General features: G+C 39.0%; 1 protein-coding gene across 11 annotated transcripts in view; it reads right to left on the bottom strand.

Annotated features, from left to right (window-relative positions):
- The window catches only part of brd4 (bromodomain containing 4), a 164712-nt gene that overhangs the window by 26103 nt on the left and 124463 nt on the right, over positions 1-14146 (bottom strand). For 10 of the 11 annotated variants that reach the window (XR_011354275.1, XM_069927306.1, XM_069927310.1 and 7 more), the window contains 4 exons: positions 10266-10327; positions 7219-7459; positions 5156-5728; positions 2916-3022 (listed from right to left, as the gene is read on the bottom strand). Coding sequence is in view for 10 of the 11 variants with exons in the window: in XM_069927306.1 (XP_069783407.1) it covers positions 2916-3022; positions 5156-5728; positions 7219-7459; positions 10266-10327 (983 nt within the window). In the remaining variant the exon portion in view is untranslated. The remainder of the gene's footprint in view (positions 1-2915; positions 3023-5155; positions 5729-7218; positions 7460-10265; positions 10328-14146) is intronic. The other variant, XM_069927303.1, reaches the window with a different exon arrangement.

Here is a 14146-nt window from a genome sequence, read left to right as displayed (position 1 = left end):
GGAACTATGAGAAATACAATAAACACGAGGTTACGTATGATACAATATAACTGGATACACAGGCTATCCATTACGCCTCAAAAGTTAAATAGATGGGACCCAACAGTATCAGACAGATGTTTTCGCTGTAAAAAGGAAACGGGAACAATTCATGCAATTTGGACATGTGAGAAAGTGAAAAAATTTTGGGAAGATCTCAACCAGATATGAAATAAAATCATAAAAAGCAATATACCAAAAAACCCAGAGATCTTCCTCCTAAGTAATATAAAAAACAAAGAATTTGGACTCGATTTGGATGGAGCACAAAAAAGATTTGTTATGATAGCCCTAGCTATAGCAAAAAAATATATTATGTCAGCCTGGAAATTTGAAGATAACTTGAGAATACAACAATGGTATATAGAAATGAATAAATGTATTCCATTAGAAAAATAACCTACCATAACATTACAATATTTGAACAAATATGGGAGCCATACATGAAACATAATAGAGAAAACCTACCGTGGACATCTACCACCTAAAATGACAGAAGGAGAAGAGAATGTAAAGAACTGACTCAGTGGAATTTCTTGTTTATTTTTATTGAGTGACAACATTGTTTGACGGGTTTAAATGTATCTTATATTCTGAACTTTAAATAAATGGGAGGGGAGGGAGGGAGGGGAGGAGGGAAGTGGGGGGAGAAAACGACACTGTATATACTTAAGAAGGAAAATGTATGTATTTTGATCAATATGGTTTATAGTGTGAAAAATAAAAAAATTTTAAAAAAAGAAAGTGCAGATCAGCAGGTTAGGTCAACACACTGTGGTCAGGAGCTGGTAGAGAAATTAAACACTATTAAGCCAAATTTTTTAGGGTAATTCTGATAATGGTTACACTTCAAAAGTACTTCAAAAAAATGTTCATGTTTATTTGCTGTATATGTCATATATTATTTGTTTTTTGAACGAATAAATAAAGTTTAAAAAAAGAGTACTTCAAAAACTATACACAATGCATATTTAGTTTCAAATTAACAGATGAGTTAAGTTCAGGGTCATGATCACTTTCACAGAGTGAAACTTTAACTTGGTTCAAATTCTGAACATTGAATCCCTGCTAAACTAGAGGTTGTATTCAAAGTGCATATTAACCAATTCAGATGCACAATGACACCAAATTGAAATTTCCTACTGATCACTTGAAATGTTCCAGTCACCTGTGGCAGGAAGCTTCATTATCATAGAATAGCTTCAGGAATAACGTAGCAGATAACCATTGCAAATGCAAGAAGAAGTTGTATAGGGGATAAGAGCAATAGAAAAAAAATAATGAAATGGTCAGCGATCTAGCTAGCTCAGTGTACCCTTGATGAATTTAAGGAGACAAAATAGTTATGACTGCTGCTGCACCAAACATTACATACCAATCTGAGAACATCCTTGGTGAACAATTGTTTTGAAGGGTTCTCTGATTAGGGCAGTAAGTGAATCAGAGAAATTATAAAGGCCTCTGAATTTATCCTATATATTTATGACCATCACAACATGGACAAAGTTAGGGGAATTAAAACCAGGCAAGGTTCCCATTCCTCATGACTAACCAATGAACTTTGTGCACACCTTGTTAGCATCTTTTTTATAACGTTATTTAAACAGTTTTATTTATGAAAGTCGTGCTCCTGTCAAGGTACAAAAAGTACAATCAAGCCACACAGTACAACACAAACAGACTTTATTTGAATAATGCTGGCAGGCATGAGCAGTTGTTAGTGTGGATAGACAAGGTCACCTCACTAACAGTTTGGTCTCGTTCAAAGCAAGGGGTACAGTTTATAAGTCAGTCTTTTGCATAATTATCAAACACAGATTTTCACAGACTCCTTGTTATAGCATTTCAAAAAGCAGGAAAAAGGGAGTCATCAATAGAAAGTAGGAAATACATGTGGAGATTCACAAGTGTTGATGGCTGTCTGGGAACGTTCATACCAAATATACATTGATATCTGTTGTGGTCACTGGAATTAATGAGCATATGAGCCATACAAGGATGACCGAAACTCCCCTCACAGGGAGGAGGCCAGGACCAGCTTATCTGTCGGTCGGTGCCAGCTTCTGGCAGCCTCCTTTGACGGTAAAGGGCTGCGTCGGTCATGTTGTAGCAACAACTGCGTTGAGTTTCGGGCAGCAAGCGCTCACGAAAGGCTTAATCCATTGACAGCTCGTTATGCAAATTCGGTTGCTGGCTGCGATTAGTCCATGTCTATGAATTCCAATTAGTTCCCTTAATTGTTTCAGGGAAGAGATGGACAAGGTGTTGACGGCTTGGTTTGGAAGGGCCTCTGAATATGTGGAATATAGCTTCTGCCGTCCTCTTTGTGGACTTGAAATTACAGGCTGGAGTTTCGTTAGTACAGGCATGAGAGAATATCACAGGTTTAAAATAACAGAGACCACCCCCCTCCCTCGAAACCTATTCCTTCCCGTTTGGGCGGGAGGTCAGTTTATGAATGGACTGCCGTTTGACAGGTCACTGGCCAGACTGGTAGACCGCTAGCATTACTGTGTTAAAAGGTGTCAAGGATTCTAAAGCCATGGGGCTTTGTTGGACAGGAGTGATGCTTGGTGCCTTCTGGAAGGTTTGTTAGCCAAAGAATGTTCCAACTAAATGATTAATGTTTGCTGGTTCCCAACATCTGCAGTTTTTCTATGAAATACAAATTCCTACAGTAGTGTCTTGTGAAATACAAACTACCACATTACATAATGAAATGCATTTTTCAGAAGATCCTTCAAAGTTATCTTTTTGTACACGCATAGTTTGTAGAGCCCCAGGGTAGATACAAATAAAACTCGAGTAAACATCTGTGATAGATTATACTTTGTCCTGTTACAATACACCAAAACGTTTACTGATTTTTTTTTTACCTGTTTTTTAGTCTGTGCATTTCTTGGTGGTGACTGGACAAGGGATGGAAATTGAGGCAGTGGTGGGGAATGCATCAGGAGTGGAGAAGTCACATCTGCCATATGAGCTGAAAAAAAAGGTTAATGTAAAATGAATGAGTCACAAACCATTTTAAATCAAAAAGGCTTACACTTATACTATAGAGGAGGTGCAGCAAGAAAGCAGCCTCTATCCTCAAAGACCCCCACCACCCAGGCCATGCCCACTTCACTCTGCTACCATTGGGAAGGAGAATCAGGAGCTTGAATATGAGCACTCAGTGGTAGAAGGACAGCATTTTCTCCTCTATCATCAGATTTCTGAACAGACAATGATCTGGACACGACCTCACTTTCTTTTATTTTTGCTTTAATTAATTTATTTTTCAATGTTATTTATAGCAATTTTTGCATTATAATGCTGCCACAAAACAACAAATTTCATGACATGTTCATGACAAATTCTGTTCAAGCCTTTACGCACCTTCAGAACATCGCAAGCGTTTGCTGAATGCGGTTAGCACTGCACGAGCGAAAACACTTCTAGGAAACTTGCTTACTCCAAATAGGCTGACAACTTACATTTTCTGCCTGTATTTCAAGCACACACTTCACTGTCCATAAAATTTGACAGAATGGATGGAATTCATCCAGTCCAGCAATCACCATTCATTTAATCCCACAACGCTTGTTCTTTCTCTGAAGCCTTGGAATATTTTTCACTTGAACATCCATAATTTCTTCATTACATTTAAAGAACTCCTGTAAACTGTTTCCTTCTCCAAAGTACTTTCAGTCAAGTTCAATCATTCCTTAATTTACAAACATTCCATTTTTTAAACAATAAAACCATTAATTCTCTCAAGTATGCATCTTTCATTTACAAGGCTATTGGTTTCTTATACAAATAGTACGCAGCTCTCCCTGCAAAATGCATTTTGCCCAAACTTTCATGGTAGAAATTCAAGATGGTTTCAAAATGTCCTCAGATCTGAAGAATATCCTTGCATTGTAAAATTACAGCTACAGTCATAAACATGACGCTTGATATTAACTGAAGCAAAACAATTTAACACCTGATGGACATAACTGTAGATGCAAAAACAATCCTTGATTTAAAAAAAATTTCCCTGGAAGACTAGGTTTGTAAGGGAAGACGTGTTACAATGGAGAGAATGCAATTAGAAGAACAGAATCCAATGGCATCTGCCCAGCACTTCAATGATCGAGGACAAAACAAGATCAACATAGCCAGACTTGATGGGAGGAGATTAAGTGTTCAAGGCCAGCATTTGGCTTCAGCATTTCAAGATGTGTGCAAGATAGCATTTATATCTTGCAGGAAGACAGCAAGTGCAAATACCATGGCTGGCAAAATCTTCCCAAGAAGCCAATACAAATCTTCAAGAACTAATGCAGATGCGATGGGGCGCTCTTGGGGAAAAAAAATGCACCCACAGAATATCATCTCAAGAGATAATTAATCTGCTTCATGCTTCAAGGGAGAAAAACAGTCAGTTTGGAAGAAATGTTGATGACAACGGCAAAATTATGTCTTTAATTCCAGAGAATCCAATTCATCTAAATTCTTAACAGTTGTGTGTGTGTGTGTGACAGCTGCTCTTCCAAGGTTATATCACCTCAGTTCTTGAACAATAAGCCACGGGAATAATATGGCAACAGAAATTGGCATGTCACTTGGACATGCTGAGATGTTCTCTCCCTCCCTCTCCCATTTCATTACTTAAAACTCCTAGATAAGGGTTACTTAGAGATTCACTACCTGCAAAGTGTAACGAGGAGTCAAACAGGAACAAAAAGACTACTTGGAAGAAATTTCGAAGTGATGTAAAATCAATATGGCCATCAGTGCAATTCTTGCCACAATGAAGGAAGCTTCATATAAGCCAGGCATGACTCCTATGAGTATACAAGATTTAAAATGCTTGAGAAGACCATGTCAACTTGGTTGGGCTTGATGTCATCAACAGGATGACATTAAAGAGTTAAGTATGTGAATAAGAGCAAGAGTATGGCAAAGAGATTCCGAATGAAGTTTAAACTTTAGCGAAAGAGGTCACAAGAAGCAGAGGACAGAACACAACTAAGAACAAAACTGCAAAATTTTGCTTGACAATGTTTTCCAGGAATCTATTCCTTTTGTATATTGAGGAATTACAGTACAAATGGCAGGGTAATGGATGATGTTTTAGAGTTCTTACCTGTGGAGTAGGGGTCAGGCTTTGGCTGACGTGGGGAGTGGTGATGCTGAATGACTTGCTGGGGTTTTGCCTGCTGAGGAGGCTGGTGTGGTGGCTGTGGCTGTGGGATGTGCGGTGGGAACTGCATGGGCTGTATGTGAAGTGGCCGCTGCTGCTGCTGTACCTGCTGCTGGGGAAGAGGCGGTGGCTGGGGGTGCGGCGCAGCCTGAGTATGCGGTGGAGGCTGGGGTTGCGTGTGTGGTGCCTGGGGTTGGTTAAGGACTGGCTGGGGCTGGGGTTGGGGCTGGGACGAGGCCGAGGTCTGGACTGTTGAGAGAAGCGGGGTTTGATTCTGGGCCTTTTGCAGATGCTGCAGGTACAGGTGCATCTGAGTCGTATGAAGCGGGATTGAGAGATGAGACGTCGGTTCTTCCTCCTCAAGAATGGCAGGCGGTTGTGTCATCTGTGGTGGTTGCAATATGGGCTGTGGGACAATGGGAGGGGACTGTGCAAGCGGCCGAGGCTGTTTTGGAGGCAATGGTGCTGCTTTACCACTAGGCCTGGATGGCTGTTGAGGCAGACTACTGTGCAAAGCTAAAAAGGAAGAAAAATACAGCATATTTTCATTTTACATTCATTTTAGTTTATTGTAGATTTTAAAATATGACTGTGGACAGAGTAATCCTACAGCATATTCACTTTCTCTCCCCCCCCCACCACCCCACTATTTGTTTTTAAAATTGATTGCACCTTCACTATTTGAAATTGTATTTCATTTGCTGGTGCTCCCCTCTTCCCCCACAAGAATGATTTCCTGACCAACACCAAATTTATCTACAACTGGCAAGGAAACAACGCATTTTTATGCAACATTTCTAGTAGATATTAAGAGCATTGGAACTTCACCAATTATTTTACCATACATGTCGGCATATAGGATGATCCACGAACCTTAATGTCACCTCAAAAATCAGGGGTCGATTTATTCACTGAGTACAAAATCCAATCCTTGACAGTGAAGTCTCAACCCCACTGCCATTTTCCCTCTGGCTCCGAAGCACTCTTGCGCACGTCTTGTCATTGAAGTCTCAGCACTCCCACCCACTAAGGTGTCCATCCACCCAGTCCAACTGCTGTCAGCTCCGTACAGGCTTTAAATGACCTGTTACAGGTGGTTTATTTTAAAGTATGCTAGTAAAATTAAAACCTTTACAGAGTAATTTGGTATTAAAATATTGTGATTTGCTTTCAACAGCATCCACTGGTCACCAGTAAGTGCCAGATTTGGTGGTCATCTTCTACAAAGGGTATCGCTCAAAACCTACATTTTAGATGGAAATTCAGGTCGTCTTATTGACTGGTATATACCATACACAACTCTTTATTTTAAAATTAGTGATAGGTCTTTTCGCTTCAGGACTTCCCTCCATTCCTCCTTTATTCATTAGATAAACTACACCAACAAAGGAGATCTCCATTCACACTTTCACTTGGGAAATTTGCTGGTCTCGATCAGTGATTCCCAACCTTTTTCTTTCCACTCATATACCACTTTAAGTATTCCCTATGCCATAGGTGCTCTGTGAATTGCTTAAGGTGGTATGTGGGTGGAAAGAAAAAGGTTGAAAACCATTGTTTTAATTGTACCTAATTGACTCGTTATGTGCATGGTTTCATGACTCCAAAGGAAATGGGCCAATGACAATTTGTTTTGAGCAAAATAGTTTAGTCACAATTGGGTCTAGAGTAATGATTCTTAACCTTCCCTTCCCACTCACAGATTACCTTAAGCAATCCCTTACTAATCACAGAGTACCAATAGCATTGGGATTACTTAAAGTGGGATGTGAGTGGAAAGAAAAAGGTTGGGAACCACTGGTCTAGATGAATGGGGATAAGGTACAGCAGCCCAGTATACAAGACAGAGACCAAATATTGTGATAACATTCACTTAGGAAGTTAAGCCAAGAGTTTTTCCCCCAGAAGAGTACTCAATAAATAAAAAAATCCCCACCTTACCTGCGATCCCCCTACCCATGACATGGCTACTATAAAAATTTCAAATAAAACTGCCCCCCACGTACCTGGCGGAGACACTACTGAATGCTGGGTGAGGTGAGGGGGTGAATGATGCTCAGGTGGCGGCGGCGGCGGCAAATGGGTCTGCAGTTCGCTTTGATGAGGAAGGTGCATCATGGGCTGTCCAAAGTGCGGCAATGCATCATAGGCATTGGTCAGTGGCTCCATGATTGGGAGGGGAGCAGGTACGAACTGTTGCGGTGATTGCTTCATCGGCTGTGGTGCCTGACGATGGTGGTGATGCTGCTGCAATGAGAAGGAAAGACTCATTAAAGTTGAGAAATAGCATTCATTTTTAAAAAAAGTTAATTTCATTTGCAATTTTCCAATATTTGGAATGAATTTGCTTCCAGTCTACAAAGCCAGTTGTCAGTATGTTTTAGGGGTTCAGAACGCACAACCTTACTCTAGTTTTTTTTAAATTCTGGCCTCTGTCTTCCACAACTAAAACAATGAATCAGGAATGACCACAAGACGTAAAGGATTAAATCTGCTACCAAATTCTATGGTGTTGCTAGCACCTGGGTTCAACACAATTGCACAACCACATATGGTCAGATTCAAATCGAATCACCATGAAAAACATGCTTACAAGCTGGAACTGCGGCCCTTTACAGGATCATGTTGGAAAAGCACACAACACACAAAGCAACACGAGCGACAATTACATTAATTTTCTCCTCTCTGTCCTTGGGATTTTAAGAGACAAGAAAATTAAATTCATGTTTTTAATCAACATCCTTTAGGAAATAGGAAAGGACAATTAGCTGAGAAGGAAAGATGCTACTGACTCAATAGTGAAGACATCAACATGTCCAACCTACAAGTTAGAGTAAACCGACAAATAAATAACATGTGCTATTATCCATTCTAATTCACCTCCTTCCAACCCAAATCTTCAGCCTTTAACTCAAGAAACAAAGGAAACGGTCTGACACATGGAAGACCAAAGAAAGCACTCCCAAGTTTGGAGCAGAGAAAACTATTCACATTAGTTACAAGTCTCCACCAGTCTGGCAAATTTCCTTCAGCAACGAATTAACGGCGTGGGATCCAGATGTCATGACCCTGCACGACTATAGTACAGTAACAAAATATTTTAAAAACAGGGAGATCCTTGATTTTATCAAGTACCAGCCTGGAAATATTAAGTTACTGAATGTGCAATGAAATGGAATTTTAAAAATCAAGTTTTTACAATAGTTTGGAAGGACTCCTCCTGACAACACGTGTCCTCTATGATATCCACAGGAGTGAGCTTCCAATCGAGGTTGCAAAGATTTAGGAGTAAAAACACCGAAATGCTGGAGAAACTCAGCCGTCTATCCCCCCACCCACTTCTTTCCTCATAGCATCTCCATTCCCTGTCTCCTTTCCCACAGACATGATAAATTCTATCTTGTCTCTTATCACATCCAATTAACACCTTTTGTTGGTCTGGATTCCTCCCCCATTTTTTTGAATTCTGAGATTTTCTAATATATCCCGATTTTGCTTTTTTTGATTTTTTTTCCTTGAAGAAGGGCTTAGGCCCAAAACATTGGCAACATACGTCTCCTACAGATGATGAATTGGCCAACTGAGTTCTTCCGAGTGTTTTTACTACAATCACAGTGTCTGCAGCCTATTGTGTTTCTCTCAAACATTTAGGAGTGACCACAACAAGCAGTTTAAAACATCAGAATTACATAGGATAGATACAGAGTATACTTCTGCAGGAGAAATTCAAACTGAGGAACATCAGTTAAAATGAAAAGTAGGCCACGTCAGACAGAGATTTTCACTAAAGGGCCAGTGAAGGGTGGCAATGGTTAGTGCAACGCAACCAGAGTTGAATCCGGCACTGTCTGTACGGAGTTTGTACGTTCTCCCCATGTCTTTGTGGGTTTCCTCCAGTTTCTGCCCAGCTTTGAAAACCTATGAAAGTTGTAGGTTAATTGGTGTATTTGGACAGCACGGGCTAATGGGCCAGCAGGGCCTGCTACTGTGCTGCATACTTAAATTTTTAAAATTTAAAACCATTAACCACCTCCCTTAAGAATGCTGGGGATTATATGGAGCTCTAGAGTCTTGGTTTAATAGGTTATGCTAAGATAAGGGAAATGTCCAAGCAAATAATTGCAATGCTGTCTTGTCACCATCGAAGGATGCAACTGATGCAATTCCAAAATGTTCCAATTTATGAATTTTTGTTGAGGAGAAGCATAAGGGGCATGAAAAGCTGAGAGCTCTTAAACTTGTACAGTTAAAATTTCATTTGGAGTAGTTGATGTTTACTGAGATTCTTTGACCATGGTATAAATAGCAAGAGCTTTATAATTTTGCACACTTCTAAAATCAAAGCAAATAATCATCCAACCTTTTAAAAAAACTACATTTTTTAAAAAAAATTCTTCAAAAAGATCAAGAAAATAGGCATTGTTTTTCCTGTTCATGGGTGACAATTTTCTCCATCTAAAATATCAGTGACATTTTCAGTCCATTACTTTCTGTGTCATCTTTTTTCAGAATTATTAATGGCTCAGGTTGAAACAGGCATATAGCTCAAAAGTATCTTGAGGACTGAGTGGAGAAGAGGACTAAAGAATCCCGGGCACAACATCTGCTAGTCATAAACCTCTTCACTGAGATTATGTGAATCTTATGGGGAAAATGCAAATGACATCTCTGTGATCCCTCATGGTCCAGCGCTGTGCAGCCATCTTTCCACCACCCCCCCCCCCCCACCCCCAATTAAAACATCAAGAAGCTTCCTAACAGGAGAATCATACTCGAATTTTACCAACAAGTCAACTTTCAGGGGATATACAAATACCATTTTAGAAAAGAGTTGCTTTTCACAGGGAACAGAATACTGCTAATTGCTTATGAGTGAAAGGAAGTAGTTCAGGTGGTAGAATCAATAACATGCTCAGGCAGGAGAAACCAAGGGAAGTAAGAGTCTGAAATATATTTCTTTTTTTAAAGCAGCAATTGAAGAAATGGTCAAAACCCAAGCCATCCCCACCAGTCAACAAATAGCACAGAGTCTCAGCCCATTGATTATTCCTACCTTCTTCTGCTCCCGTCCAGAGCGGCTCTTGTGGCTGCCATGTTTGGTTTTAGGTGGCACCTCTGCAGAAGAGAGTTGAAATTGAGATGTACTGGCTGATGGACAACTAAATCTAAACTATACTGTACATACGAGCTCCAGGTGATCTTTAAAACCTCCTCCCCAACACCCACCCCCCCAGTTCTAATCGAGGATTTCCTTGTGAAGTACAACAGGCGTTTTTACACCAAAAGGATTCCACAGAGGTTTTTGTTGAGTGGGAATTTTATGGTTGCTTTTAAATAGCTATACGTTCAATATTTTATCCTATTTCCATCAGGATTTTTTTTCTTCCTTGTTCCACCTGCATGATATGCCACGAACTACCAGAATTTACTCAGTTGAAGGTTTCCACGAGAGGATATGAATATGCTTCCAAGTCCTGGAACAATTACTTGCAGTTTGTCAACAGCAATTCACGATAGATAATTAGCCTTTTGCAGTGGAAGATTTGATCGGAACATCTTGATCAAGTATATTCTAGTCATATGATGACGCCCCGACACTCACAAAAAATATTTTTCTATTTCTTCATTAAAAGCTAAAGAACCTTATTTCAAAGCTGTTATAACTATCACTGCAGAGCTCCTTAACCAAATGCCAATGCTGGCTTCAATCCACGTGCATCTTTTGTTTCACTGATTTCATATGAACAATTGTGGTTAAGTAATCACGTGGAAAAAAAACTTATGCCCGCCATTACTCCTCAAACTGGTTGGGTTTTACTTACCAGGCTATTTAACCCCCTCTAATCTCAAAGCAGCTTTGCAATTTCAACTCACTGTGCCAACAGTATTTAATGACAAACATGGAAAGTTGAAACACTATATCTGGTTACCTATATATTCAATGCTTCCTTCCACGAACTGATCCAAAGGGTCAAAAGACAATTGTTCTAAGTTTATGCAGAAGTAATCATGTTCCTGTTTATTTAATATTTTAAGGTAGGAGTTGCACAGGTTAATGAGAGTTGCGATCAAATTAATTGCCTCTGGCAAAGATCATATGACACCTTTTAAATGGAAACTCATTTCAGATTTCTTGTGAGAGTACATTCACGACATTGCATACAACCCTAAGATCCCCTTTGTATCAACTTTATATTATACACAGGTTGGCCCACAAGAGTTAAAAGCAGTTCCCAGATAATTACAATTGCAAAGCAGAAGTGATACTGATAAAAGTAGGTTCTTTGTTTCTTTTAATCCACTACTGATTCTCTAACCATTCCTTCCTCCAACATAAGACCATGCCTGCACAGGCTCATCACATAAAAATGAGACATTGTGCTTTATGTATTATGCTACAAAAATTATAGTCCAATAATATTTGAGACATCAAGGCAATATTAGCATACTCTAAAAATTTGACAAAATGCTACCCTAAATGTTTATTTTATGACAATTGCTTACAGATACAAAGTCCAAGCAACACTGCTTTAATATATTCAAGGAAGTGCCTTATCCATACTGTGTGGAATGCTAGAAATCAAAATCTGCAATCATCCCCCTTCCGCCTACATCATCTGGCCCTTTAAAATGACAGATGAAGTATTTGGGAGAAATGTCTGACCATCAATATCTTTAACTGAAGGAGCATACAAAATAGGTATGATAACCAACCCTGTCCATGGAAATTGAAAAGAATGAAAACGTGTATGGATGAAAAAAGGTTTCTGTGTGGCAAGTAACATCACCAGCATACAGTTTGAAGTTTAAAGCAACAGCTTAGAATTATATTTGAAAATTTCCTTTAAGTGAATAAAATATTTGATCGTGTTTCGTAACAACAAAAAAAAGTGCATAAAGAACTCAAGGGTAAGTATCAGAATAGATGACAAAAAATTGACCAAATAATTAATTTTACGGCATGGGAGAAAAGTTACTGGTTTAGGAAAGAAATTCTGGATATTAAACTGAGGACATCTGAAGGCATGAGAGCCAAAATTAGCACATGAAGAGATGCAGGAGTATCAGAGCGCCAAGGTTAGAAACAGCTTCTTCCCACGGGCAGTGGGAATACGGATCGACCAAAGCACATGCTAACCATCCGAAACTCTCATATTCATGAAATAATATACAGTATATTATTGATTTGCATAGATTAAATTCCTATTCTGGATATGTATTATTTGTCTGTACGAGTGCTACGTCTGGTTGTATGTCTGCGTGTTTTTGCGCTGAGGACCAGAGATCACTTTTTGTCACGTCGTACTCATACAATTAGGATGACAATAAATTTGACTGGATAAGCAAAGTTTGAAAGAATGAAGTTGTTAAAACTTCGGTATTTCAATTAAAAGCAGACCAACATTTTACAACATACCTTTTAGACAAATTAATTCTCATCAACAACTCATTTTCTCAACAGGAGCCACCACATTTCCATAAAAACTCAAGTTCTTTAATAGTTGTAATTTTTGTTTGATAAACAAGAATTAGTTAATGAAGTAGTTCATTAACCTTCCAAGCTCAAAGATTTAGGGTCACCAACAAATTCCCTTCCAAGTGCAAAGTGAATGCTGCATTTTCTACATTATATCACGATTACATCTCAAGGATGGATACCTGAAGTGATTTAGGACATCTTGAAGCTTGTGTTAGATAAATGGAGGTCTGTTTTTAATGGTGTCAGGCCCCTTCTTCCACAATTGACAAAATGAACATCCAAAAGCTCTAGTATATATATCAGCAAATCAGGTTGGAAGGGCGAGTGGGACTGAAGAGTGCATCAGGAAGTGGTGAATAGGAACCAGAGATGATGCTCAAATGAGATGGAGAAAATCACGAATTTGCCAAGATCAAAATAACTTGGGGAGTGAAAGCAAGAAAAAAAAAACTCAGTGGAAAACTCTGGTGACAGAAAATATCCCCAGTGTTGATATTCAGGAGAACTCCCAGATTGAAAAGATAATTACAAATGAGAGAGCTTATTTCGTCCACCTTTCATGACTCATTCAATACACGAATAAAAGTCTTATTATAGGAGCATCTAATCATTTTATAATTTAGCCCAAGATGCAGTAAGATCATATTTTTTGTATTGCCTCATTGGACAGTAGAGTAATGCTGTTGTAAGGTGCATCCTCTCATGGCTGTCTCTCAAACTAGGAGTAATCATTTGACGAGGAGGGTAATTATAAGCTATGGGAGTTGGAGGAGCATGAATTGCTTTCAAATATCTGCAAATTTTGGGAATTCTTCATCCATAAGGATTAATTAAATATATTCAAGACCAATAAAAGGTTTATGGGGATCAGGCAGGAAAGTGAAGTGGAAACAAAATGCCAAATCATCCATAATTTTCTTTTGAAGTATACGCAAGATGCTGTGTTGAAAAATACTAAAGGTTTATTGGAGGAGAAAAAAGATCAAAAGGCTCAGGGACTTAAAAGAGGAAAACCCAATACATAGCTGATAACATGAATGTTCAAGTAGCCAATATTTGATATTCAGGGAAATGGTGTACTGGAGTTTTTCAAGAGATTAGGGAGAAGAAAGGCCATGGAGAGATTTGAAAACATCTGAATTTTAAAGTATAATTGTGAGGCAGTAAACAGATAACAAATAGCGGTGGAAGACAGCCATGTCTAGAGGTAACAACGGCATAAATTAGTTTTGCAAATAAACAGGTTTGATGCTCTTCACAAATGTCACAAGGATTAGTTACCAGAAAGGATCTGGAGACAGTAACTAGCTCTGCAAGATTATTGGTAGTCTTTTGGTTCAAAGAGGACACATTGTTGTGCAGTTCGACCGTGGACACAAAGGTGAGTCTGCGGTCTCAGTCTGGAAGCACAGAGTCCAGAAAAATGAGGGCACTGGAAGAGCATTTTTATAATA

Source organism: Narcine bancroftii, chromosome 3 (genome assembly GCF_036971445.1).
Source record: "Narcine bancroftii isolate sNarBan1 chromosome 3, sNarBan1.hap1, whole genome shotgun sequence".
In the NCBI taxonomy this organism is placed as follows: Eukaryota; Metazoa; Chordata; class Chondrichthyes; order Torpediniformes; family Narcinidae; genus Narcine; species Narcine bancroftii.
Note: the sequence above shows the minus strand (reverse complement) of the source record. Positions and strands in the feature narration are given on the sequence as shown.